Source organism: Megalobrama amblycephala, linkage group LG23 (genome assembly GCF_018812025.1).
Source record: "Megalobrama amblycephala isolate DHTTF-2021 linkage group LG23, ASM1881202v1, whole genome shotgun sequence".
NCBI lineage: Eukaryota > Metazoa > Chordata > Actinopteri > Cypriniformes > Xenocyprididae > Megalobrama > Megalobrama amblycephala.
The window spans coordinates 10,163,751-10,188,646 of NC_063066.1; the positions used below are offsets into that span (position 1 = coordinate 10,163,751).

General features: G+C 37.3%; 1 protein-coding gene across 14 annotated transcripts in view; it reads right to left on the reverse strand.

The window, feature by feature from the left end:
* The window catches only part of dlg3 (discs, large homolog 3 (Drosophila)), a 106,262-nt gene that overhangs the window by 30,051 nt on the left and 51,315 nt on the right, over window positions 1-24,896 (reverse strand). For 8 of the 14 annotated variants that reach the window (XM_048175854.1, XM_048175860.1, XM_048175866.1 and 5 more), the window contains 8 exons: window positions 16,900-16,953; window positions 16,446-16,496; window positions 14,972-15,096; window positions 12,714-12,883; window positions 12,206-12,342; window positions 10,985-11,129; window positions 8,859-9,033; window positions 7,784-7,930 (listed from right to left, as the gene is read on the reverse strand). In XM_048175854.1, coding sequence (XP_048031811.1) covers window positions 7,784-7,930; window positions 8,859-9,033; window positions 10,985-11,129; window positions 12,206-12,342; window positions 12,714-12,883; window positions 14,972-15,096; window positions 16,446-16,496; window positions 16,900-16,953 — 1,004 coding nt within the window. The remainder of the gene's footprint in view (window positions 1-7,783; window positions 7,931-8,858; window positions 9,034-10,984; window positions 11,130-12,205; window positions 12,343-12,713; window positions 12,884-14,971; window positions 15,097-16,445; window positions 16,497-16,899; window positions 16,954-24,896) is intronic. The other 6 variants (XM_048175855.1, XM_048175869.1, XM_048175864.1 and 3 more) reach the window with 3 other exon arrangements.

A 24,896-nucleotide genomic window follows, 5' to 3' on the forward strand; every position in this document is an offset into this window, starting at 1 on the left:
ACCAAAAATAGGAAAGCCAATTTGAAAAAGAAAGAATCTTGCCTACCAGTGTACAGGAAAATGCCAACAGACTCACTGGGAAGTTCTTCATATGGCAACAGGACCATGACCCAAAACACTAGTACTGCCAACTCAATCAAGGAGATTATCATGGTAAAGAAAGTTTGGGGTCTTAGATTGACCAAGTCAGTCTCCAGATTTAAATGCTATTGAACAAGCATATCACCAGCTAAAGAGGAGACTAAAGGCAGAAACTCCTCAAAACAAACAACTGTTGAAAATGGCTGTATTAAAGGCCTGGAAAAGTATTTCAAAGTGTGGTGATGTCTATGGGTCACAGACTCGCTCCTGTGATTGCTTGAAAGGGATTCACAATTAAATATTAGCTTTTACACTTTTACATTTGCTTTAAGTTTAACCGTCCCAATACTTGTGCTCACATTAGGCAGAAGGATGAAACTCTAAAAGTGCTGTACTTCTTAGTTGGTAAAACATTTTGTGTTGAAACAGTCAATAATAGAATATGACATTCTGTACTTCTGCCTTATATTAATATTTTAATCATATTTATAGATGTCTTGACACCACAGCTAAAAGAGCAATTTTGTCATTACTGTTCCAATACTTATGGATATATATATATACTGTATATATAAAGATATTTATTCATATTTTTATTACCCTACAATTGTGTATGTGGCAGTCTAAATTAGAAGTGATGTAATGCACTGAATGGAAAAACAAACTCCATGAGTCATAGAAGGAAGCCATTTTTGAAAACCATAATCAAACATGGTCACGAATGGCCTGGACTATTTAAAATGTAAGATTTGTCTGTCTGGGTTTGTATCTAAATGTGTGTCCATCATTTGTGAACATGAGTGTGCGAGCAGATTGTCATTAGCCTGTTCGATTGGCGGCATGGCCGATTATGTTCTGCGATCCGAAGGGTGGGTGGTAGATCTCCCCCGAATCTCCATAATATATTCAGCTGGTAAAGAAGCCAGGGGGCCGTTAGTGTGTACTGGGTCAGATGGAGGGATCTAAATGTGTCTGTGACTGCCGTGCTAGTGTGGGGGAAGCACAGATGGGCAGAGGGCCTATCTGAGTCTCTCCTGTGACTCAGTCATATACACACACACACACACAGTCCTCCAGGAGTGAACTGTCACTGTACACCAACACAAAGTATATGCGCCTGTAAACAACTTTTATTAGCCTCTGGGGAGACCTCCAGGGTGTTTGTGATAAGGTTCAGACTAACTTTGACAGCTTAGTTTGGGCACAGTGAAGTGCAAAGTGGGATAATATAACACTATTTATGTTTTTTGGTAGGTGTAGCCCTGTGTAGGTTTAAATATTGTGCCTCATACTGTATGTGTGTGTATGTGTGTGTGTGTGTTTGGGCTACGTGTCAAAGGGAGTGCGTGTTCATGTCAGCACATTATGACAGACTGTCTAAGTCTATCTATGTGTATGATGGGCATTGGCAGAGCACACTGTGTGTGTGTGTGTGTGTGTGTGTTTGTGGCCTGCTTTCCCCTGTTCAAATGAATCATGACAGCTTCAGGAATGTGCACCACTACTCATTTGTAGTCTGACTGCAGAATCAACCTCTCACTTCCCTATACATTTATGGTAAGAGCGGGCCCTACTGTTTATATTTACATAACTGCAACAGAAGCCAAAACATTCCTGTGTTGGAAGGTTCCATGAGTGTGTATTTATGTGTTTGGAGAATAATAAATCTTTGGGTGACCGCTCCAGTCTTTGTCACACCTACCGCAATGCTGGTATACAAATCGATGAACATATAAACATACATGTACAAGACAGGTGGGAGGTCAGTATTGTTAAACTACATACATGATCAAACACACAGACACACAAACGTCTGGTTTACTATCCACTCCATACATGTAATGGGTTTTATATCGTACAAACTGTATATTCTATCCCCTTACACTAACCATACCCCTAAACCTACCCATCACAGAAAACTTTCTGCATTTTTACACTTTCAAAAAAAAAAAAAAACCTCATTCTGTATGATTTATAAGCTTGTTTCCCCATGGGGACCTCAATTTAGGTCCCCACGGTGACACCAGGATAGAAAAACATGTACATAAACACACACACACACACACACACACACTTGTGGAAGAATAGCTCTGTATATAAGGTAAACAAAAATCAATCATATTGTCTAAAGCCATCCAACACTTATAGAATGTCGTTTTATTACAATTTCTGAATAAAATGTGTACTAGCACATGCAAAAGGGCAGGGCACTGCAACGCAATTGGTAGTGTTAAGGTTGTCAGGGTGTTGCTATGTGTTTGCTAGGGTGTTGCTAGGGAGTTAGGGTGGTTGCTTACTGGCCCAAGGCAAACAAAAACATTTTATCTTTGATGGTCTCTAGATATATAATTTTGGCCCTTCAATGTTAGTCTATGGATTCTACCAGCTGAACATTGTAGGTCCAACTGCTAACAGCATACACTCTTCAGTAAACTGCATAAGGTGTCATTCATGTCATGATAAGCTGTTGACTAGTTATGTGCTAAAGATTAATATGTAGAGTGAGGGTTCTCAGTACAGTGAGTATGCAAGGACTAAGCAACAATCGTAGTGGTACATTAAAGGTGCCCTAGAATTAAATATTGAATTTACCTTGGCATACTTGAATAACAAGAGTTCAGTACATGGAAAAGACATACACTGAGTTTCAAACTCCATTGTTTCCTCCTTCTTATATAAATCTCATTTGTTTAAAGGTGCCCTAGAACTTTTTTTTAAAAGATGTAATATACGTCTAAGGTGTCCCCTGAATGTGTCTGTGAAGTTTCAGCTCAAAGTACCCCATAGATTTTTTTTAATTAATTTTTTTAACTGCCTATTTTGGGGCATAATTAGAAACGAGCCGATTTCAGGTTGCGGCCCCTTTAAATCGCGCGCTCTCCGCCCCCTCCCGAGCTCTCGACTCTATCACAGCATAAACAAAGTTTACACAGCTACTATAACCCTCAAAATGGATCTTTACAAAGTGTTCGTCATGCATACTGAATGCATGCGTCGGATTATGTGAGTATTGTATTTATTTGGGTGTTTACATTTGATATTGAATGAGTTTGAGGCTATGCTCCGTGGCTAACGGCTAACACTACACTGTTGGAGAGATTTATAAAGAATGAAGTTGTGTTTATGAATTGTACAGACTGCAAGTGTTTAAAAATGAAAATAACGACGGCTCTTGTCTCTGTGAATACAGTAAGAAACGATGGTAACTTTAAAGGTGCCCTAGATTGTTTTTTTACAAGATGTAATATAAGTCCTAGATGTCCCCTGAATGTGTCTGTGAAGTTTCAGCTCAAAATAACCCATAGATTTTTTTTAATTAATTTTTTTAACTGCCTATTTTGGGGCATCATTAACTATGCACTGATTTTTTCAGCACGGCCCCTTTAAGAGATGCGCTTCCTCTGCCCCACGAGCTCTCGACTATAATACAGTGCATTTACAAAGTTCACACAGCTAATATAACCCTCAAATGGATCTTTACAAGATGTTCGTCATGCATACTGTATGCATGCTTCGAATTACGTGAGTAAAGTATTTATTTAGATGGTTACGTTTGATTCTGTGTGAATTTGAGGCTATGCTCTGTGGCTAAAGCTAACATTACACACTGTTGGAGAGATTTATAAAGAATGAAGTTGTGTTTATGAATTATACAGACTGCAAGTGTTTAAAAATGAAAATAGCAACGACTCTCGTCTCCGTGAATACAGTAAGAAAAGATGGTAACTTTAACCACATTTAACAGTATATTAGCAACATGCTAATGAAACATTTAGAAAGACAATTTACAAATATCACAAAAAATATCATGATATCATGGATCATGTCAGTTATTATTGCTCCATCTGCCATTTTTCGCTGTTTTCCTTACTTGCTTACCTAGTCTGATGATTCAGCTGTGCACATCCAGACGTCCTGCCCTTGTGTAATGCCTCAATCATGGGCTGGCATATGCAAATATTGGGGCGTACACCCCGACTGTTACATAACAGTCGGTGTTATGTTGAGATTCGCCTGTTTTCCGGGGGTCTTTTAAACAAATGAGATTTATATAAGAAGGAGGAAACAATGGAGTTTGAAACTCACTGTATGTCTTTTCCATGTACTGAACTCTTGTTATTTAACTATGCCAATATAAATTCAATTTTTAATTCTAGGGCACCTTTAAAAGACCTCCGAAGAACAGGCGAATCTCAACATAACACCGACTGTTACGTAACAGTCGGGGTGTACGCCCCCAATATTTGCATATGCCAGCTCATGTTCAAGGCATTAGACAAGGGCAGAACATCTGGATGTGCACAGCTGAATCATCAGACAAGGTAAGCAAGCAAGAACAATAGCGAAAAATGGCAGATGGAGCAATAATAACTGACATGATCCATGATATCATGATATTTTTAGTGATATTTGTAAATTGTCTTTCTAAATGTTTCGTTAGCATGTTGCTAATGTACTGTCAAATGTAAACATCCAAATAAATACAATACTTATGCGATTAGACATGCTGCATGACGAACACTTTGTAAAGATCCATTTTGAGGGTTATATTAGCTGTGTGAACTGTGTTTATACTGTTCAAGGCAAGCGCGAGCTCCGGGGGCGGGGGAGCATGAGAATTAAAGGGGCCACAACCTATTTATTGGTGCATAGTTAATGATGCCCCAAAATAGGCAGTTAAAAAATGAATTAAAAAAAAATCTATGGGGTATTTTGAGCTGAAACTTCACAGACATATTCAGGGGACACCTTAGACTTATATTACATCTTTTAAAAAGACGTTCTAGGGCACCTTTAAGTAGAGGATACCCATCCCAGACAGCCAGTCACAGTACATCACTCAGACTACGACTGCTTCAGAGAGCACACAAAACACCAGGACATTATATGGGCTAGTAAAGGATGATGGCTTAGGTTTAAACTCGCATACTACCTGAGATTAAACATAGGTACAAAATGGGCAGGGTGTGAATTAGGGGGAGTTTGGGGTGCTTTTGGTTTTTCAAATGAAGAAAAAGCTAAAGCCTGCAGGCTTCTTAAGTATATTTTAACAGCATTTTCAAAGTTTTAATAACCAAAAAAAAAAAAAAAAGAGGCAATAGTAGGCTACTTTAGCACTTTCTTTTAGGATCAGTGTGGGATGATACCTCAACAAAATATAACTATTGGCATTATTTATCACCTTATTTTAGGTTTACATATAACAAATAGATCCTAAAATGGTTAACTGTTTTGTAAACAACTTTACTGTTTTGATTAAAACGTATTTAACTATTTACTGTAGGTTCTGCAAGATTTAAAGGATTAGTTCACTTTCAAATGAACATTACCCCAAGCTTTACTTATCCTCAAGCCATCCTAGGTGAATATGACTTTCTTCATTCTGATGAACACAATCTGAGAAATATCCGAGCTTTATAATGGCAGTAAGAGTTACCAAACGAGTATGAGCTGAATAAAGTGTCTCTGTCCACATCCATCCATCATAAACACATTTCACACGGATCCGGGGGGTTGATAAAGGCCTTCTGAAGTGAAACGATGCAGTTGTGTAAAAAAATATATCCATATTTAACAAGTTATGAAGTAAAATATCTGGCTTCCGCCAGAGCGCCTTCTGTATTCAAGTTACGAATAAAATGTAATAAACTGGTGTTGCGTTCATTTGAAAGTGAACTAACACTTTAAGTCCATTAAATTAAAATTTTGCCATCATTTACTCATATGTATGACTTTCTTCTGTAGAACAAGATAAAAAAAAGATATTTTAAAAGTCATTGGGGTACAAACAACATTGGACCCCATTGACTTTCATTGTATGGAGAAATAAAAACACATTTTTCAAAATACTTTTTAAGTTCCATACAGGTTTGAAATGATACGTGATGAGTAAATGATGACAGGATTTTCATTTTTGGGTAAAGTATCTCTTTAAACCTGAACAGTCTGTGATCTAAATGAACTGACAGAAAAAAGACCTTCCTGAATAATTTGCACACTGAAAACGCGATAGACATGTTCAAACCGAGGTGGATAAAGCTCTCATTTGTTTGTGACTCTATTGACTCTAAAGGCACCTAAAGGCCTATTCACACCAAGACAAATATTTGGTTTGAAATTCGGTGTGATTTTAATTTGAATGGACGGCTGTTAACGCACCTGTTCAGACCAACATGAATATTCGCATGCTGTCAATGCCATCTCTTTTCCATCACACTGTGAATAAAATCTGGCCAACCGACAGGATTCACGCTTTTGACCACATGCCCAGAGCCGCTGCTGTTACATAAAACTACAACTTGGTGGCGCTCACGAACAGAGTATTTTGCTAAGTAACAGTGAATAGCTGAGGAAGAATCTCTTTGCTCTTATTGTTTGACAAACATCATAACAAATACAAAAATCTGAACGGCTGTTTGAAAACTTTCGAATACCGCTTGACTTCCTATCTTCTCCATGACGGGGGTGTCAGAAATGTAAAGTAACTTAGTGCTTTGTGTCCACCAGGGAATTTCTGCTTTTCTAAAAGCGCCACCTAAAGTCAGAGAGTGAATGTGAATTTTCATTCAGCCGGGATCTGAACAGAAAAATCATATTCGAAAATTGGACCAATTATTTGTGCCGAATGTTCGTGTTGGTGTAAGCAGGCCTTAAATCGTTAGTTCACCCAAAAATGAAAATTATCCCATAATTTACTCACCTTCAAGCCATCCTAGGTGTATATGACTTTCTTCTTTCAGCCAAACACAATTGGAGTTACATTAAAAATATCCTTGCTCTTCCAAGCTTTATAATAGGAGTGAACGGTGCTATTTTTTGAAGCCCGAAAAAGCACATCCATCCATCATTAAAGTAATCCATATGGCTCCAGGGGGTTAATAAAGGCCTTCTGAAGCGAAGCGATGCGTTTTTGTAAGAAAAATATCCATAATTATAACTTTATAAACTGTAATCACAAGCTTCCGGTAACGATTGTACGCGAGTCTAGTTCCGGCAGAAGAGTGACCTTTGACCTGACGCATGATGTACTGACGAAAGCGGAAGTGCAGAGGACAGAGCAAATCAAAACACATGTCATGAAAAGAGAATTTTTGAAGAGAAATGTCGGAGGAGCTTGAGTTTGTTGCCCAGCCCTATTAGTTTGAACCCCGAGAGGCGTCTACTCTCACCTAAGATTACGTTACGCCTATGTCATACGTGAAAAAAAGCGTGGACAGACGTTAAAGGAAGCTAGTGATTACAGTTTATAAAATTAGAATTATGGATATTTTTCTTACAAAAACGCATCACTTCGCTTCAGAAGGCCTTTATTAACCCCCTGGAGCCATATGGATTACTTTTTTGATGGACGGATGTGCTTTTCTGGACTTAAAAAAAAAATGGCACCATTCACTCCCATTATAAATCTTGGAAGAGACAGGATATTTTTTAATATAACTGATTGTATTCGTCTAAAAGAAGAAAATCATATACACCTAGAATGGGTGAGGGTGAGTAAATCATGGAATAATTGTAATTTTTGGGTGAACTATCCCTTTAAGGATTTTAATACCACACGCTAAAAATGTGTGGCATCTCCCCCACACTGCTTTCGCCTCAAGACCTTACCTGTGCCACACTGCAGGTTGACCAGGGGGTAACTATTAGGTTAACTAGGCTATGCTATGCTAAGCCAGGCAGAGCGAGAAGCAGTGGTTAGTACCTGCCGGTGTACGGGACCAGGCTTTGACACAGAGCAGGCGGGGCGGGGCTGCAACCCACGTCCCCAGACCCCCTGCTGCACAGATGGGGGGAGGGAGGGCTGGTGTCCCCATGAGGTTTGTGGATGGCACTGTAAATGGGCTCGGCCCTATTGGGGGTACAGAAATCACACAGTAAATGGGGCGCTTTCAGACACACAGAGACAGCAGACAGAGACATACTGTATGAAGACACATACACATGCACACAGACGGAGACAAACACACACATGCAGAAGTGAGGATGCCTTCAGCTGGATGGCTAGAGAGGGACGAGTCAGCTCTGGGATCCAGGCTGACTCACAGGCTCCAGGGACTCCATGCTCGGAGAGGTAAATCCCATCTCATGTCCAGGCAACAGTGGCCGTAACTTCAAGACATTTGACCCCATGCCAGAAGCATCTCTTATACCCCGAGTGTTTGTTTGCCGTGTTGGGATTTGTGTTGGAGACTATATTCACCCAGTCATGTTGCGTTAAAGCGATGTTCACAAACACACCACCACAGAGAGGCATTACACACCTCGTAGACGTTCTTCAGCCCACACTCGACACCTACTTAAAATCTTTTTTATTTGTTCTATCTTTGCCCAGTTACATCATAAAATGTGAACAGTATTGCCAAAAAGAAATTAGACAACTAAAGCTGAAGAACTGTAGCACAGATTGTGAAAAATCAATGTACACCTCTAATCAAATATATATTTATATTGGCATGCAAGTGCTGCTTTTTGTCATTTGTGCATGAGTGCACTTGAAAAGTGACATCTGAGTGAGTGACAGGGTTCCCACACTTTTTGACCAATACGTTTTCATGATTTTTCAGTTGCTTTCCAGGGATTTTTTATTATTTACAATATTTTAGAGCCGAAGTATTTCAAAACCAATATTAGCTGTAGAAACATCTACTTGTATGACTTTTCCAGGCCTGGAAATGTTAAAATTCCCAGATATTTCCAGGTTTTCATGGCCGTGGGAACCCTAGAGTGAAGAAGTGAGTGACCGTAAGTGAATAGATGAGTAAATTCTTGACTCTGACCTGGTGAAGTCCTCCTCCCCCAGCATGTGCCGTGGGACTGGGGAGTACCTCGAGGGGGTGACCTGGGGTGGCTGGTACACTGGTTTAGGCTCCATGCCCCCCATGTAGGCCATGCTAGAGTTGTGTCCGACGTGGTTGTCTACCATGGTGGGAAAGGCTGGAGGGAGGCCGAGACCAGTAAAGGGAAAAAAGGCAGATGATTTCACCAGGTAACTACAGAGGACCAGTTCATCTCTAAGATGTGTGTTCAGGACCTCATTATACATAGTTTGGAGGATAAAAGGATAATTTGACTAGGTTTTTGGACCTTACAACACAAACTATGAGGCCTGGGCCAAATTTAATCCAGTTATCAGGAATCACAGCTGCCAAAAAGCATGCCTGATTGTGATGTGCATATACACTATCATTTCAAATTTGGGGGTTGGTAAGTTTTTTAATGGTTTTGAAAGAAGTCTTATGCTCACCAAAGCTATATTTATTTGATCAAATATACAGTAAAACAATAATATTGTGAAATATTATTACAATTTAACTGTTTTCAATTTCAAAATATTTTAAAATGTAATTTATTCCTGTGATGGAAAAGCTAAATTTTCAGCATCACATGATCCTTCAGAAATCATTCTAATATGCTGATTTGCTGCTTAAGAAACATTTTTTATTGTTGAAAACAGTTGTGCTGCTTAATATTTTTATGTAAAGTGTGATACATTTTTTTCTAAGGATTCTTTGATGTATGGAACGTTCAAAAGAACAGCATTTATTTGAAATAGAAATCTTTTGCCACGTTATATAGTAAATGTTTTTACTTTTACTTTCAATTTTATGAGTCCTAACTGAATAAAAGTATTATTTATTTATTTAAAAAAACAAACAACAAACCTAATTACTTCAAACTTTTGAACGATAGTGTATGTCCTTTATCATCTAATCAAAAAGAAAACCCTTATTGCTGGTTTTAATTGCAAATTATAAGGATAAAAATTCATGCTGATATTTCCCATAATCCCACTTTGCCTTTTAGAGGGCACTGTATGTGCAATATTCCTGGATTACACCATCAAAAATTATTGACTTGAGTAACAGTGTCATAGGTGCACTTTCACTGAGAGACTTTTATTGAGAGACTGACTCATCTCGTATATGTGACCCTGGACCACAAAACCAGTCATGAGGGTCAATTTTTTGAAATTGAGATTTATACATCATATGAAAGCTGAATAAATATCTATGTATGTATGTATGTATGTGATGTATGGTTTGTTAGGATATGACAATATTTGGCCGAGATACAACTATTTAAATACCTGGAATCTGAGGGTGCAAAAAAATCAAAATATTGAGAAAATCGCCTTTAAAGTTGTCCAAATTCATTTCTTAGCAATGCATATACACACACAAAAATACATTTGTGATATATTCACAGTAGGAAATTTATAAAATATCTTTATGGAACATGATCCTAATGATTTTTGGCATAAAAGCAAAATCGATAATTTTGACCCATGCAATGTATTGTTGGCTATTGCTACAAATATACCCGTGCGACGTATGACTGGTTTTGTGGTCCAGGGTCACATATGACATGAATATGAAAGTAAAAAAAAAAACAGCTAAATAATCTCTTTGTGATTGCTATTCAATTAACAAAAATATATATTTAATAAAAAAGCAAAATACAGTTTCATGGCCAATAAGAGATATTCAGCCGCCAATGGCAGGTGTGGTAAAAAGTTAATTTTGGCCGCTGTGTGTGCATTTGTGCAGGTGGATTGTGTGAAAGCCTCGTCTCTCAGTGGGAGGGAGGGATTGGTGCTGTGATGGGAGCAGCAGTGCAGTGTGTGTGGGTGTCTGAAAACAGCGCCCACTGCTACACTACAGTGCTGTTACAAAACTCCACAGCACTCACTCACTGCACCACTCGGTTTCATTACAGGGTTCAAGATAAAAGCCGATAGGGATGTAGGTTATGTTTGAATTGGCCTAACCACAAAGTCATTTTCACGTTTATCAATGCAGTATAGATAGTCATGTGCCTGACTACATAAATTAAATAGTTTAGGAATGTTTTAAAGCTAGTAAGGGCATAGGGTTGATGAAGATCAGCAAAAGAAGGTACGTACTGCTGGAGTAGTCTGGTGGGGCGTACATGTCGTTGAGATGTACTGGTCCCGGCTTGGCCACTTTCAGATAGACCATGTCTGAAGTATTCTTCAGGGCGGCCACAGCCTCCTCATGACGCACATCCTGAAGTATAATGTTATTCACCTGCGAAGGCAGACACACACACACGCATGTTACATCGGCTGGTCTCTGAAGCGTGACTCAGAATGTTCACGACAGCACATTTGAAGATGTGGGAAGGAAGCGACTGGAGCGGAGGCTGGATGGCCCCACAATCGGCGACGGCGCTCCATTCTCCGGCTCTCAGCCGTCCGGTCACAAAAGGAAGGACGAGAGGGAGGGGAAGCTGGAAAGGCGCAGTACTTCTTCCTTTGTAAGCTTTAGGGCACCTACACACTACAGAAAGCTGAGTGCTTGACAGATAGAAATGTGTCCAGTTTGTTCTGAGGGAGTGGAAGGAGTCAAGTCTGTATGAAATGTGAGTATATAACGAATTGGACTTCTGAAATACTCACTGGTCAATAGATGCCAACGGATTGGTCAAATTTCAGTGGTGTGACTAGTTTTTTTTTTTTTTTACTTTACTTTATTAAACCTCTGCAAATAACATGCATTATCAATGTTAAACACACCCACAGTAAATCCAATCAGCATAAATTGAAGAGAAAATAATAAATAAATGTACATTATGAATACAAATAAAATAACTTGATCTCAGATTTGACAGAGACATAATTAAAATTTGACCAACTCTAGGGCACTCTGTTCAGAAAATCAAGATCCCCGACAGAATCAATACATAATTTTTAAGAAAAGAAAGTGAAGTAAAGGCACACTTTACATGTCTGCAGTTATGGCTGCCATGATTGATGCGTAGCCTTTTAATTATGACATTTATGACCATGTCAAAGCCTGCTCAGTCCCTGGCACTTGTGTGCCATGCAAGTGTTTCTCTTTATCACAGCTGTGTCCTTGTTTGAGTTTGCGCTCAGCTGCACATCAATCACACTGTGGCCCATAAACCTTCACACATGAGATATATTGTCTATAATACGACATAATAGCCTACAACAGTGTCTGTGGTCACTGAAGCATAAAGTAATTAACTAAAAAAAGGTCCTGCAAAGATATGAAATGTTCCAATGCATGCAACCAGATTGCCTGTGTTTGCTCTATATATAGTGAAGTACACAGGTGCATGTGTGCAGGTGAAATCTTACAGCTAGTAGGCGATCGCCTGTCTGTAGACGTCCATCTTTCTGTGCTGCTCCACCCTCGATGATCTTTGTGATGTAGATACTGTTGTCACCCGGGATGTGCTGGTTTCCTATACCTCCAGCAATACTGAAGCCAAGACCTTGAATGAATGGAATCGAGTTACATTTTTAACTAGGAAATCAGATCTTCTGAGGTTGAAGTCAACACTCACAACCCATTTTATTTCCTTAATGTGACATATTTCCAAGAGAAACAGGCAATTCAATGAGAAAAAAATGAAAAGAAATTAAATGTTGCACTGATGTATTTTGGACAACAAGTAAATAGGGACAATTTTGACATTCAACATTCATTTAACTTTTAACTATAATTATTAAATGCCACAATATTTCCGTATTCAACACAAGTTCAAAATAATTCAGAACTGCTATAATAGCGATATTGTACATAACAGCAATTTCTATTGTGTTTATCTCAAATGTATTTAGGTGCACATTTAGCTCCTCTAACCTTTCGGCCCTTTGAGTAGGTTGACCTCCAAAATGGTCTCCGGAGGAGCCTGTCTTCTGCGTACCAGCAACCTGACCACTGGGCCGGCCTCCTTCAAAGCCTCTACTGCCTTGCTGTGCACAACCTCTGACACGTCCACATCATTCACCCGCAGAACACAGTCATTTACCCTTAGACACAAGAAAAAACTCAAAGTCATGATCAATGAATTAATGAATGTATAACTTTATAATATATATATATATAGAGAGAGAGAGAGAGAGAGAGAGAGAGAGAGAAAAAAAAAACTTTGTTTCCAAAACCTAGTGAGCTGCCCAGCTTCCTTCTAAGAGATCATCCTAATTGCTGTCTGCCCAATTTGGAACACTCAACATAAGGTACGGTCACAAAAAATCCATTGTTCACTGTCATTACTATAGTGATGCATGAAGTGATACCACTCAGAAGTCACTTTCAAACTTATACATGGCTAATTCACATTAAAAACTGCATGGGGAAATTTTTCACACTTATTTCGCCCTTCGCCAAAATTACTAATCGTGTGGTTTTCTATTGAAATGACTGAATTTCGACCACAACATTTCACCAAGCTTCTGTACAAATGTGACCGCACATACATTCAAAAAAATAACTCTTTGAACGAACATAAAAAAATCACGGAAAGGATTTCCACATGATTAAGTTGCTTTATTTCAGCATTATGCAATTCTGTTATTCCAATTTAATGTACTTACGTTGGGTCAACTTAATTTATTAAGGTTGATTCAACTTATTTACTATGGTTGGGCACAGCTTGACAAAACAACTGACTAAGGAAGAATCTATGTAAAATAGTTATGTCCAACTTACTCAATTCAATCATGGACAGCGGTTCCACATGATTGAGACGTAAAATCCAATAGAATCAACCATGTTAAATTAACTAGAATCAACTGTGTTCATTTAAAATAAAATAAATAAAAAGCAATAAATAAATAAATAAAAAATAAATTGTTTTCATATACATTGATTTTTACAATTAATTCTTCTTGTTTAATTTTGTGATTTACATATCTTTTGTGATGTTCTGTGTTAGAAATCTAGATGCGATACTGGATTCATCCTAAATTGCCTTAACGAAAAACATTTTAAAGCCTAAATTGATTATAAGTCCATTGGTGGCAAAGGTTTTACAATAAACATAGGTTTACAATGCTTTTGGGAAATGCAACCCAGAGCACTACCACAGTGATACTTTATTATTAAAGTAATTTGAAAGTTTGTTAGCAGGTCCTCAACCCAAGCACAAGTGCAACAATTCACCACAATGGTAACCCTAAAACTATTAATTAACAGAAACTTTTAAATACCAACATAATAGAACAGTAAACATTAAAAAGTCTTTCCATTTTCTCATCTTCCTAAAAACTGCTTAAAATAACACTTTATTTCAACATTTACACTCCTAGTTCAGCCCCTTTTGCAAAGCATGATGGGAAATGAAAATCCTGTTTGATTGAGTCCTGGTTGGGTTTACTTGATTGAAACATGTTATTTCAATATGAAAACATCAAGTTAAGTCAAAAAGTAATCATTTCAAGTCAATTTAACATGAATCAATCACATTTAAACCAGAAACCTGATACAATGGTGTTGAATCAAAATAAATTGTTTAAATAAAGTGAACAGCATCAAAAATCTTTTTTTGCAACTCCATATGACACAAATAGAGCTGGGCACTCAACTCACTATTGATTTCAACAGAGTTTGGCAATAGCATGTTGCTAAGCTTACATTGTTAGTTGCTAAGCTAAAACTATAATAGGATAACAATGGGTAACACTTTATTTTACAGTGACATTGTTACATATGTTACATGCAGTTACTATGGTAATAACTATAAATTATGCATAATTACATGCAACTAACCCTAAACCAAACCAAACCCTAATCATAACCATAGTAAGTAAGTACATGTAGTTAATTAATATTACTCAGTACTTTAATGTATAATTACAGTGTAACAAAGACACCTTAAAATAAAGTGCAACCTAAAAATGCTTAGAAAAACAATTTCACACAAGCAATTCCATCTTAGAATTTTGCCAAACTAGAAAAGCATAATTAAGATGTCTAACTTTTGGAACAACCTTTGAGAGTGGGGAGCCTGCCTGCTATGATGCCTTAAAATACAGCCTATGTAGGCCGCTCACTAGGTTTTGGAACAGAGCACGAGTAGCGCAAAATGAATATTAGACCCTGAGAGACGGATCACTCACCCTAGTCTCCCGTCCATGGCAGCGGCACCTCCTGGGATGATCTTTGTGATGAAGATTCCTGGATCATCAGGAATATGTGGATTATCCACACCTCCAGCAATGCTGAACCCAAGGCCAGAGTTGCCCTATCGATGACATACATGAGAAGAATTTTATAGATGAAGAAATGCAGATGTTTCACAAAGATTTGTGAATCTGCTTTTCGAAAGACACCTGGCTCTCAATACTATGTAAATACCAGCAAGGCATGGACAGTTTTATGAAATGTTTGGTGTGCTTTTCAAGAATCCAAAAATACTATCCGCTTCTGCCTATTTCCTCCCTCCATACTTCATCACCTCTTGTTTTCATTCCAGTGCCAAAAAGCTGAAACAGGCTGGTCTGTCTGACAGTCACATCTCAAAAGACAGGCCCTAAAGCAGACAGCTGAGAAAAGACTTCACTTTATTATTTTCTATAATTAATGAGCGACGGTCGCAGCAAACTAGTACAGAGTGGAGCTAAGACATCCCAGTGAGCCTTCCATGCTCCAGAGCCGCTGTAAGAGCTCCCACTAAAGAAGCTACACACCCACGGACCTTTTAACGTGTGAGATCTTAACATAGTTTATTTAGGCCTCAGCGTGCAGAAATGGCACTTAGAGAACAGCCCAGCGATTATGCTGAAAGCTCAGAGATGCACCCAAATCCAACATCCACTGCTGTTTAATGAATGGCCTTCGCAGACAGAATTAGATTCATTTGCATTGAACAAACTTCAAGTATGAAAAGACTTTGCAATGTTAAAACCATGATAATTCTTCCCAAGGACATTTTTTTCTTTGTAGATAAGAACAGCACCTGTGCTTTAATAAATCGCATGGTATTTTTACAAGTGGTACATTTTCATATCAATACTTTTAATTCAACTGTCATTTAAACCTACTGATTTAATAGTAATCTACAAAGAATTTAATATATCGATAGATTTATCAGAATTTATCATTATATGTGTTTCTAAAGTATTGACAACTGTTCAGCACTCAGTACTGACAGACACTTCATTTTAGCATCATATCTCCACTGATCACACCTTTCGATTACATGTTGGATGTATGTATTAAGGATTTCATGTCAGTTTGGTTAGGTATTTCTCAGTGTGACGAGTGTTCATTACAATTCTGTAACATTTTCATTCAGCAGCACCTCACTAAACATGCAATGTGTAATGTCTGTTAACGAATTAGCTGGTTTTTAGATTAACAATATTGCAAGATGACGATTTTGCCTATTAAATCAAATTATTTTTATTGCCATTTACAACCCTAATGATTTGTGATCAGTTTTGAAAATATAGCTGTAAATTACATTGCCTAAAGCTCAACATTTACTGCCATCTAGTGTCCAGGTCCTCATAGGTAGCATTGGCAAGTTTTGGCAAGTTATACAAGACACCCTAAAATAACAGACATATAAAATAGATGAATCATATTTACCCTCTCCAGAATGATTTCTTCATATTTATACATGCCATCACTCCCATTCACCTGTAACAGACAGAAGAAAAATTGTGTAAAATAGACTCATAAACTGAATCATTAGGAATGATGTAATGTCAATAAATTATACACAAGAGGGTCACAACTATCATTAATTATGTAAAGCAGAATCGCAATAAACTCAGCACAATAAAAATAAGAGGTATGAATCACGTACAAGGCATAGGGCTGATAAACACAGTCAAAGACTACTCATTATAACGGTTAAATAATAATTGCACTCGGCATTAAAGCCACATCTGCTGTGGTTTAATCTCTGCATATTTTTATTGTTATTATCTCATGTACAACAGGAAAGGTTTGGCCGGGCTGAGGGGGATAATTCCACGTGGCAGGCAGTCAGGCAGGCAGGCGCTACTGGAGGTGCTGAGAGCATGAAGCAGATACTTACATAAGGGCCTGCATCCAGTGAGTCTGCGTTCACAATGATGGGGGGAGGGTTTGCCTGTGAGATGAAGAGATGCACATTACCTCAGTGTGTGAGGCTGGCGGCTCACACATATGCACGCACACACACACACACACACACGCAGACATGAGGAGACAATAAATGCATGCCATGGGAACAGTGGGTCTCAACAGAGCACGGTACATCATCGCCATGATGTGACGCTTCAGGGGGAAGAGTGAGGACAGGACTGGAGGTGTGAAGATTACAGACGGCCTATGGTCTGCCGCTGAAAGAGAACTGCAGTCGAGCCGAGGAGAGGCAGTACTATGTGTGTTATTCCCCTCCGGCTAGTTTCATTTTTCATGTTTAAGCAATATCACATGAATATCAGCATGGATAAGATTACACTACTGCTCAAAAGTTTGGTGTCAGTCAGATTTTTTTTTTTTAGAAATTGACAGTAAATACATTTACGTTGTTACAAAAGATTTCTATTTCAAACAAGTGCTGTTCTTTTGAACATTTCATTCATCAAAGAATTCTGGTGAAATTTTTTTTTATCAGTTTTCACAGCATCTTTAAACTGTTTTCAACATTGATAATAATAAGAAATGTTTCTTGAACATTTTAAAACATATTGAAATATAAAACATTTAAAATATTATTTCACAATATTACTTTTTTTTTATGTATTTTTTTTTAATCAGCCTACACGAGCATAAAAGACTTCTTTCAAAAAAATCTTACCAACCCCAAACTTTTGAATGGTAGCGTACATTTAGTCTTACAATTTAGATAATAAATTGGCTATTATTATGTTTATTTTTGGTAATTTATGTTTATTTTTGGTTAAAAATAGTTTCAAAATGAATGCAAAGTAGGATCATGTCCTTCCAAACCTCTTTTTTTCTTTAGAGTAACACAAAAGGAGAAATACTCTAAAAAGGTCAAAAGCACCGTAAGAGTACTCCATATGACTTAAAAAGTGCACTCTAAAAAGTAAATCAGGGGACCTGTTACCACAACTTAAATGCATGGTTGCAAGTTAAAAATTCCAATTTATTCTTTTAATTAAACCTTTTAAGATGCAAACATTATTTTGTTGAGTTCTGTTGATATAATAAAGTTGATCATTACATTAACTTAATATTGCGTGTAACTAAAACTCAAATTTCTGTGTAGTAGTAACTTAATGAAACACTCTTGATAACTTTGAAAATTAGACAGTGGATTTCTAGTTCCCAGCATGTTTTGCATAGGACTGGATAAGGAGAATAAATGTTGAAATTAAGTGTTTTGTTTGTTTGTTTAGTGAAAGTAAAGACCGGTTAGTATTTAAATGCTGTTATATTTGACATTCAAATGAGTTTCTATAATGTTTAAGTTTTTGTGGTTACCATTGTATGTTTTTTGAGAGAGAAAAAAAATTAAGTGCTTCATGCTTTTGGGGGTTTGACAGTCACTGTCTATATTCATATACGTACAAGAGCAGCTTAAACATTCTGTAGAATATTCTCATTTTGTGTTGCACAAAAGAAAGAAAATAATACAAGTGTCAAATGATGTGGGGGAAGTGACAGACTTTTTTTGTAAACTATTATAAAGAGGTGGGAATGTGCAAATCCATGTCATCCTGTAATTTAAGGTAGTATCCATAGAATAGTCCATGCTCTTAACAAAACATATGGATGAACTGAGGCAGTGAACCAACTGACATTCATGGCTTTTCACATGCAAACCTTGTTGTGTTTGTGAGTATTGATCTGATTGATCTGTGGTGAGGTGATGCTGACAGGGCCGCCGGCTGACCAGTAGAGGAGATGGTCACTACCTCTCCTTCCCTGGAGTGAAGCACTAGATCACTACATTTGATACTAAATCCCATAGAACTCTTGTAATCAAGCCACACACATTGCCAACTAATCAGTTGATCTTGTTTTCCAGTAAAATGAGACAAACTTACTCAAGAAACAAATCTTGAACCTGAAGTTTTTTTGTTTTTTTTTACCCAATCGGCACATTATTATTATTTTTTTCATGTTTCTATCATAAATAAACTTAATTTGAGATGTTCTTTTCAGTGTTGTTATTGTTAACTAAAACTCAAACAAAAACTATTAGAAATTGTGGTAACACTTTATGTATGATGCATTATAAAGGTGTTCATAATGTACGTTAAATCTTTTCATAAATAACTGTAACCAGTTAAAATGCATTATAACATTCACAGATTCCTTGTTACATCTGAATTGGTTGTTTGTCGTTGGTTGTTTTAATGCATTAGACTTTTTAAAGGTGTTATAACTGTGGTTACGATTATTCATGAGACAATACAATGCATTATAAGGTGCATTAAAAGGCATAATTAATGCACTACAAATACTTTTATTATGCATTATATGCAAAGACTTTAAGTAAAGTATTATAATAAAATAATAATAAAAATATAAATATTAGATGAAAAACTAGATGAATTTAAAAAAATTAGAAATGTTGCCTTGTCATCTAACTTAAATAACTAAGTTGAAGTACTACAACTGAAATATTAAACATAAAAAATAATAATAAAATTGACAAAAGCACACAAAATTATTAAAACAAACTAAAATTGAAAATATAAAAATAAAAGCTAATTCAAGACATTAATAAATACTATAATAGTATATAAATAACACTAAAATAAGATCTCAATGTTTGACACAATTTTGATCTTGAACCAATTTAGTTTGCTTTAAGGATATTTTGATATTTTTACTGGAAAACTGCAAGACAAAAAGATTTTGCAGTACATATGCACGCAATTTACCTCTCTTAGTAGCCTTGGCATAATCCACATAGATGTACAGTCGCGAAACACATTTTTAATATCACTTGTAACACATTTTTAAGATCACTTTGACTGCTAAATTTACATCGCTTGCATGGGTAGGACTACTGCAGACATCTTTATATAACATTCAGCTACGTATATTGCACAGATATTCACCCCCCTCACATTCCCTCTGGTTGTCACAGCAGCTGTGGCTGATTGCGTTTCGGATGCAGACCCTGAATAATTTCTGAGTCAGTAAAGACCTGAAAAGACCATTTGAGTTACAAGAACATATTCTAAAAGCGCTTCCTACGTCACCACCTCTATTTTAACCTGACACTTCCATCCTCGTGACAGGTCCTCACAGGTACAGACGGCACTCAGGTACAGCTATCTCTCCAGTGTGAGAGGTTAGTGCAGCATAAGCTCCATCTAGATCTCTGCACACTGGGTAAAGACCTGCTCTTAAAATTCACTCTATAGATGAGTCTGCATTGGTGAGCATATGCAATATTACAAGACTTTTGCATCGCTTGTTTGTGTGCACAAGCACCAGATGCCATTTTGTGTAAAAACTATTGGAAATCTGAATGTGAGTAATCTCATTATAATTTACATATTGAGAGCACTAAATGCTGACTGATCCTAGTTGCATCCCAAATGATTACTATACACTACACTATGTACTATACAGTGTGTACTTACTGTACACGAAACACTATGTACTCTGTCAGAGTGAATGGATTTTAGAAGGGTAGTGTCATCTTAAACAGAACAGTTAATGTTTTATCTATTTGAAGGAAACAACGTTTCAAACACACTGACTTGTTGCTTTACCATGTAGACAAAACAACTGAAAAAGTCTTTAAAATGTATGCTTCTGTGTTCCACAGAAGACAAAGTCATACAGGTTTGGAATGTAAATGACAATTTTCATGAGTGAAGTATTTTTCAACTGATCGATTTAGTCTTGTGAGGTAACACACTACCAAACTCTGGGAATTTTGTAAGATTTTTCAATGTTTATGAAAGCCTCTTATGTTCATCAAGACAGCATTCATTTGATCACAGTATACAGTACAGTATACACAGTGAATACAGTAATATTGTGAACTCTTACTATTTAAAATATCTATTCAAAGTTGTATAAATATCTATTTTATTATATTTTAAAATGTAATTTATTCTTGTGATATCAAAGCTGAATTTTACTCCAGTCTTCAGTGTCACATGACCCTTCAGATATCATTCTATCTACTGATTTGCTACTCAAGAAACATTTCTTATCATGATCAGTGCTGAAGACTGGGTAAACCCAGCCTGATCTGCCGGCGATTTGACTTCGCCCGGCAACTCAGTCTGGAAACCCGTACATTCATTTCTACTGCTTCTGTTACACTTTTGCGGGAACCAATCACAGACTGGCAGGACCCTTTTAACCTCTCAACGATGCTGAATGACTTCTTTAATTTAGCAAACAAATCGCTCGCGTGGGTGTAAATACCACTCACTTTCATGTTTTTTTTTTTTTTTTGCAAAACCTGCAAAAATCGCTCGATGCAATTGCTGCTTCTGCAAACCGCTGATCAATGCTACAAACCAATACAAACTAAACCTGTTTGGAGTTTTCGCGTCTGCAAAGTACGTCACCCAGATCGTTGATCTGATTGGTTGAAGGACTATCCAATTGCGTGAATAATGCTCGTTGATCACGCCTCTTTTGCAGTAGAAAATACATACAGACTCCCCAGACCAATGTTCAATTTTAAACTGAGCTTGGTCTGGTGATAGCCAGACAAATTGTGCTGCTTAATATGTTTGTGGAAACCGTGATTCATTTTATTTCAGGATTCTTCAATCAATAAAAAAAAGTTCAAGAATATCATTTATTCAAAATATAATTACTTCATAACATTTTTAAATGTCACTTTTGACCAATATAATGCATCCTTGTTCATTAAAAGCATTTATTTTTAAAAAATGGTAGTGTATGCTGTGAGTGGTGCCAGTTGTTGTCCATTCTTAAAGTCTCAAATGAGTCCAACACATCAAATTTGGGCTAATAAAATAACAAGTTCACACTTTAAACTTTTTTCCTATCATTATCATCAACTCAGTTAAAGTCTACCTCACACCACACTCTATAAAAGCCCATGTTTCACACTATTTGCTATTGCTAATTGAATTTACACAGTTTCAAAAACAGGATTAAAAAGATGTTAGAGATCTTTGACAAAAAAAGACACATCTGTGAAAATCTGTGTGCAATTCAGCCTGTATATGAATTGTAATCGTAAACATAACCCGAAAGCAATTACGATAATAAAAGGAACTAACTCGCTTTATCTTCCGCATTGTGTTTTCAGTCAAACGTCATTTTGATTGTTTATGAAAAGGCCTCTGACAAGTGCAACGTCCCTTTGTATAGTTGCAAAAGTGCATTACATAAGTGCAAAATGTCTGAATAATGTATCTGTACACCATGTAAGAACATCTTGGACAATGAATTTATACTCATGCATAGCTGCAAATTGGCACGTTTGAGCACAGAGTTGCCAAAGACAAGGCCGAAGCGTATTATAAAATCAGTGCCGCCTTCTTCTCTCATCCACTGAGACATTCCAGCACAGAGAATGTGATGCAAGGAAACAGGTGAATGTACAGCCTGCCATACAGTACCATTAACTCTCCAGATGCTAATTAAGCATGAAATGTGTTGCTGTAATAACACAACAGACCTCCTACGCTATCTGGCCCTTAAACCCATCAGCAAAAGCCATCGTCGTGGTCTAGGCTAGGGGATATGGGCAGTAATCTCTGTGTTTCTATCATAAAACATAAGCAAATGAGATAAAGGAGGATAATAATCTCAGATGCAGTAATCCGGAATGCCGCCGCTGTCTTTGGAGGAGCCGGTGGATGAATGTGCAGCGGTATCACTGAGCTACGAGACAGCGATATGTGACCTGAAGTGTCCATGTCCTGAAGAGAGGCTTATACCATCACTGCTCATAACTCTCTATCCCAGATTAAAAAGCAGAGGGATGACGGAGAGGTGAGGTGGTGGAGTCATATAGGGGCGTCACCAGCCCTGGGCTCTCTGGGATAAAGTCATACAGAATTTTGTTTTCTAGCCTCTAATCTTTTTTTTCACCCTACACAACTGCTGCTGCCCATTGTTATGCAGTGAGATGTGTTTAATTGTTATGCAGTGAGATATTCAAAACAACATGCAGATTGCACTGTATATAACAAAGGTTTTTCATGTTTAAAAAAAGCACAACTATGAGAAGCATGATGGAGCAGCGGTAGTGACAGTCTCTTAATGCTCTGAGCAGACCGGGTCTGAAGGTTCAGCTGAGCCAGCCAAATCGCTGTGACAGGGGCAGGTGAGCAAGTGGTGCCACAGCTGGCGGAGGCTAGCCACAGCTAATCATACAGCTTACATTCACCTCAAAGTTCAAAAAGAAACTTCTGTCATCATTTACTCACACTCTCAGAAGAAAAGGTTCTATATAGAACCTTACAGGGTTCTGTCAGGCACTTCATATATAGAACATTTTAAAGGTTCCATTATGGGATCATTTTATGGATTTAGGCTCCGTTTACACTAGTGCATTTTCGATTTAAAACGGCATTTAAAAATGAAAACGATCCATGTCTACACTGGCGTTTCCACAGTGTTTCAGAAACGATCTACACTTCATGACCGAAAACACGTCACATGACTGTTCATGCACACTGGCAGTTGCCTCTTGCGCATGTAGGCAGCTGCAGTATTAAAAAAAAAAATCAAAGTTTAACTGCACAATAGCTGCTTAAAATGACAATAAAGCCAGCAAAGATTACAGTTCAGTCTGTTATTGTTCACACGGTTGCCATGCCATCTTTTTCAAGAGTCTCCGTTTTGGTCCATTTACACTAAAATGCAACCCTGGCATTTTCAAACTAAAACGGGCTCTGCAATGTTTTCAAAAGTCTCTGTTTTCGGGGGTTGAAAACACTGGAGTAGTGTAACCGTAGCAAAACGAATGCGTTTTAAAACGAAAATGCACTAGTGTAAATGAGGCCTTAGTTTTTAATTAATTAATTGTTTTAATTCATATTAATTTTATGAATTAAACATCTCAAAAACATATTTTATTACTAGAAAAAATGATTCCACTGGACAAGAAGCCTGACTGATTCCAGATGTTTGCAAGACCTCTAAACGCTTGTGCAGTCACATAAGACTGGCTCGAGAGAGGTGAGAATGGAGAGACAGTAGGAAGAAAGAGTGACAAACAGCACAAGGCTGGAGGGTGTCCAGATGTGGCAGAAGGGAAAGTATAGAGGGTACGAGAGGGATTAGACAAATCTGGATTAAATTACAATAAATCCCTTAATTTCCTTTTAATTCAATGTCTAATCATTAAAGGCTGTTTTTTTATCAGCCAGCTGTCACTGCTCCGTTATCTCCAGCTGCAACACACACGCGTAATCGAGCAAGCACATTGCATCCGAACACTTGTTCCAAGTGCTGTAAACACATTTTGACTTTCATCATCTACTTTTTCAAACTCTGTCTTTCTTTTTCTGGCCTCTTGTCTTTCTTAAACCTCTAGTGTTGTTCTGTCATTTTAGAAATGTAAAAAAAAATGTTTTGAATTTTTAAAAATCTACTTCATCAGAGATTCAGAATGGTACAAAACTCATAGTCACGCCTGTGTTGTTCATGGTCAGAAATTACCAACATAGGAAATGATTGGGAAATACAAAAAATATGAAAAAGAGAGCAATTTTTAGGGGGTGCAATCTACAAATCAGTCACAATGCAGAAAAAAGCACACAGCAGTGAAGGGATGACACTCTAAAATATCAAGAGTGCAAAACAGACACACTCCACCGAGTAGACACACATATATGAACTGGTGTGACTGTAACACAAAGTTTTTGCAAATGCTTGAAATAAAATCAATAATTCAGCCACAATGCAGTATCAAACTAACAGCAAAGAAAGGGTTACACTCTAAACATCAGGAAAACAGACACACACACACAACACTATTATTCACACACAAATGAACTGGTATGGTTGTAACAATATGGCAAAATTGAGCCAGAAGTCTCAAATAAGAGGTTGAAATCAGTTCAGACCCAGACTGATTAAGCTCTGATAAAGAATTCCTTTTCAATTTGTTACATT